The sequence below is a fragment of the Kryptolebias marmoratus genome, linkage group LG22 (assembly GCF_001649575.2).
Source record: "Kryptolebias marmoratus isolate JLee-2015 linkage group LG22, ASM164957v2, whole genome shotgun sequence".
Classification (NCBI taxonomy): Eukaryota; Metazoa; Chordata; class Actinopteri; order Cyprinodontiformes; family Rivulidae; genus Kryptolebias; species Kryptolebias marmoratus.
Window position 1 is genome coordinate 1,904,701 of NC_051451.1, and position 4,344 is coordinate 1,909,044.

The 4,344-nt window shown below is 40.4% G+C and overlaps 2 protein-coding genes across 4 annotated transcripts in view; both read left to right on the top strand.

Annotated features, from left to right (window-relative positions):
• The window catches only part of LOC108249750 (1-phosphatidylinositol 4,5-bisphosphate phosphodiesterase beta-1), a 55,630-nt gene extending 51,560 nt beyond the window's left edge, over positions 1-4,070 (top strand). For 2 of the 3 annotated variants that reach the window (XM_037973367.1, XM_037973368.1), the window contains exons 29-31: positions 697-786; positions 941-1,179; positions 2,982-4,070. In XM_037973367.1, coding sequence (XP_037829295.1) covers positions 697-786; positions 941-1,179; positions 2,982-3,220 — 568 coding nt within the window. In that variant the 3' untranslated portion in view covers positions 3,221-4,070. The remainder of the gene's footprint in view (positions 1-696; positions 787-940; positions 1,180-2,981) is intronic. The other variant, XM_017439326.3, reaches the window with a different exon arrangement.
• Positions 4,071-4,287: 217 nt separating this feature from the next.
• Positions 4,288-4,344, top strand: part of napba (N-ethylmaleimide-sensitive factor attachment protein, beta a) — a 28,906-nt gene continuing 28,849 nt past the window's right edge. Inside the window, exon 1 of the mRNA XM_037973634.1 lies at positions 4,288-4,342. Coding sequence (XP_037829562.1) covers positions 4,288-4,342 — 55 coding nt within the window. The remainder of the gene's footprint in view (positions 4,343-4,344) is intronic.

Sequence of the window (4,344 nt, forward strand, 5' to 3'; positions counted from 1 at the left end):
GATGGATGGATGGATGGATGGATGGATGGATGGATGGATGGATGGATGGATGGATGGATGGATGGATGGATGGATGGATGGATTATAGGGTGGGCTTGTTTTTCAGGAGTTGGGCTCAGCTGCTTAGTTCCAGTGAAAGGAACTCTTAATGCTTCATACCAAGATATTTTGGACAATTTCCTGCTCCCAACTTTGTGGGAACAGTTTGGGGATGGCCCCTTCCTGTTCCAACATGACTGTGGACCAGGGCACAAAGCAAGGTCCATAAAGACATGGATGAGTTTGGTGTGGAAGAACTTGACTGGCCTAATTGCAACCTCAACCCAACCCAACACCTTTGTGGGACTTCCAGTCCATACTCAGCTCAGATGTTCCTGTAAACTATTCCAGCTGCTTGGTTATGGTGTTCCATGTCTTCTTTGCCTGCCTGCATCTGACATCCTGCTGCTATGTGCTGGATTATCTACATCAACGTATTTGCAAGAAAACATGCACAAGAAAGCATAAATATTCATTATAACCAAACTTAACAACTAATCTGGGTCCTGATAACTTTTTATTTGTGTCATAATGATAATTATTACAAGTATTCTCTTTTTTTTTGTTCAGGAGAAATCTAATTTATTGTGAGCCATGAGTTTTGTCAAAAATAAAAGTATTTTTAACAAATTCCACTGTGGCTGTCATGTTCCTTAGGGAGAAGAAGGAGCTGAAGAGGCAGATGGATCGTAGAAGAACTGAGAAGATCAACCAGGCGAAGACTAAAGAGAAACATCTAGCTGAGGAGTACGATAAAGACACACACATATTCACTGTTTCTTCACTTTCAGACACCTGCTGTTGCTTCATCTTCTGTCTCAGGCACTGATTTATTCAGTTAACCACGACAGGAAAAGTCAAAAATATTTAACCCTAATGTTCTTGTTTTTCTTTGTCTCAGGGAGAAAATTGAAATTAATAAGTCCTACGTCAACGAAGTGGTTCAGAACATTAAACGGGTGAGCAGCAGATGCAGAATCTGGATTGGAGGGGCTTTAGTTGTGTCTCTGTTGTTCTCCAGCTGTAAAATGTTGCCTAAAACTCTGTCTTCAGCTGGAGGAGACTCAGGCGAAGCGCCACGATCAGCTGGTGGAGCAGCACAACGACCTCCTGCAGGAGATACAAGACCAGAGACTGAAGGTGAAACTTACCTTTAATCTCATTTCTGACCTTTGTGAAATGCAGCACTTTCTCTTCTCAAATGATTTGGCATTTAAATGTATGTTACATTTATTTGGACCAGTGACCACGTTCAGCCACAAACATTCTCCTGAAATATCAGGAAAAAATGATACTGTGCTAAAAAGGATTTAGATATATGATTAAGTGCAATTATTTGACTTGGAACAAGTGTAAATGTGTATCTATTGCATTATATATTGCTCTTATGGTAGCCTGTACTTTCCACCAGATGGGATTAGAACAAGTTTTTTCCATAAAACGTGGTCATTTCAGGCTAGAAGTGACCTTGCCTTCCTTACGAAGTTTTGTTTCAGATTTCTGACAGGCAGCTGCTGCATGCAGTCTGCATTCACAACACTGGTTACCAAACCAGGAGGCAAGGCAGCAAGTTCAAATAAACTCTATGACTGATTTGTAGAAAATAAAATAAAATAAAAAGTCAGTGTTTTGTTGTTTTGTCTACTTTAAAAACTTTGAATTAGAGTGAAACTATGTCATTTCTGCAGGCCCTTCTTCCAGGTTACAGTCAGTTGTGTTCAGGTCTAAATTAAGTTGTTTTTCCACAACTGTACCCAGGTCCTAACAGTCACCCCACTCTTAACTAGGGCTGTGTATTTATTCATATTTGTAGTTTTAATTTCTGTTTTTGCTCCAAATGATCATGAAAATGATAAAATAGACTTATTGAAGTCCATGTACCATCATATTTTGTTTCGCAGTAGGCCTGTTCATTTTGATTGTAATACCTGAATGCAGTTTTTAGAAGCACTAAAAGCCTTTGGAGGGGCAGGTCCACGTTAAAGTGAAGCTGCACTAACATATATGGAGTGATGACACTTTGAAAGCTCTGCTACGCTGCAGTCTCACTCTGAAGATGGCCTCCAGATCTATGAAGTTGATTTGTACAGGAATCAGACGGTTTTAAAGCCAAAATAAGACCATTCTCTACACAGTAATGTGGAACAAGCCAAACTGCTGTGTAGCCAGTGTTTGCAGCTGGTTTCCTCCACCCAGCAGTATAGGATGGAGGAGTGAGGATGAGAAGTCTCACCGACTGATGAAGTCACAGGACAGGGCACATCAACCAGTATCAACAAGGCTTCATCTCCAGGAGAGAGGAACGGAGACACACTAAATACACAGGCCAAAGAATGAAAAAAAGTGGAGAAAATGGAGGGTTTTGTTGTTTTGTGGTGCTATTTGTCCTGGGTGTAGCTGCCTGAATCTACTCAGAGACAGCTCTGAGCTCAGCTGGGTTTTTATGGCTACACGGAGCTTCATGATTCACTGTCGCAGCTCGAACCACCATCTGGAGCCTAAATACGTGACGTTTATCCAGATATGGGTGTGAGGACGTAGAGGTTCTGATCAGTCGTAGCAAGCAGTGGACATATTCAAAGTGTTAATTAAAATATATTTTCATCACATTCTAGCAGAGCACCTGTAAGACACGTCCTTTCTCATGTTCGCCAACTAAAAACCTGTTTCTTTGACTTTTTTTTTTACATATTCCTCCATTTATGTCATGGAAATATTAGTATTATGAACTATCATCCTTATACAATTAAAAAGTGAAAATGTTTTAAAATCCTGTTATATCCCCCTTCAAATATTTGACCATTCTGTTTTGCAAGCACGCTCTCTTCTTGACTCACCTCCTAAATGAGCTGCGCCTCCTCCCCCACTGCAGCGTCAGTCTTTCTCAAAACTCTCAGCTTGTTGGGCAGGACATCATTTCTGCTGTGTGGCTTGTTCTCCAGCTGCAGGCGGCCGTGGACTCAGAGTTCCAAGAGAAGTTCCAGCGTTTGCCTGGAGAGATTCACGACTTCCTGCAGGACAGGAAGATGGAGGGCAGAGCTCGCAGCAAGTCCCGCCCCACCACTCCGCACGAAACCCTGTCAGAGGAGGACTGAAGGGGACGAAAACGGATGAAGGACAAGACATCCAGAGCAGGAGGACTGTTACTTCACTTTTCAATGGCAGTTTTTTAAAAATGTAATTTAAGCATGCACATTGTTGTACTTTGACATTTAATCAGAAATCATTTAGTCTTTTGTTTGACCATCTGTTGTTCTGACACACAACTGAAAGATTTGCATGACTTCTATCTATCTATCTATCTATCTATCTATCTATCTATCTATCTATCTATCTATCTATCTATCTATCTATCTATCTATCTATCTATCTATCTATCTATCTATCTATCTATCTATCTATCTATCTATCTATCTATCTATCTATCTATCTATCTATCTATCTATCTATCATTTATTTTTGCACTCTCTAAAGCACTTTCTCCTCTCACATATTTCTACCAAATGCTGTTAGTCTAAATCACTGTTCTGTAAAATATTTCCCTCTCCGGAAAGAATAAGCTGAGGATGAAAACGATGCACAAATCTTTGCGTAATCTGTATCGTATATTTGACATTATATGAGAATATACTAAAACTCCGACTTTAATGAAAGAATTACCATTCCTTCAACCTTAAAAAGAACGTTCCGTGTGACCTCACAGGACCTTGAGCCATCTGTTGGTCCATGCAGAACGTGCTGTGAGTGGATTTCTGTGAAGCTGACTGAATTAGAGCCAGTCAGGGTTGTTGGTGAAGGTCAGCTAGCGGTGGCAGCCATCTTAAAATAAACTGATTCCAAAAGTTAATCTCTTGTAGATGAACAGCCAAGGATTACTTTAAGTTTCCTGAGATATTTTGCTGTTGAATGCACACAAAAGGACAAACATTATGGTCCACCTTTCAGTAAATATCCAGATAACAGTTTCACCTAAATCAAACTGTTTGGTTGATTTCTGCCTGATCAGGTTTCTGCTTGTGTGTGTGTTGTTGTCTGTCATGTTAGCAAAATATCTTGTGAACCAGAGGACGGATTTTAACAAAACTGTCAGAAAGTAATCACTGAATGTACGTCTACAACTGATTACCTTCTGGATTCAGGACCAGTAAAGATGGCCGCCACAGCTAATCAACCTTAGCTAACACATAAAGTCTGTAACTCCGTCACTTTTACACATTTTGAGCTAAAAGTTGATGTGGTAACTTCAGCATGCAAAACTTTGACCTGACAGGCTGCAGGCGATGTGCAGAAGACGTTAATTTTGGT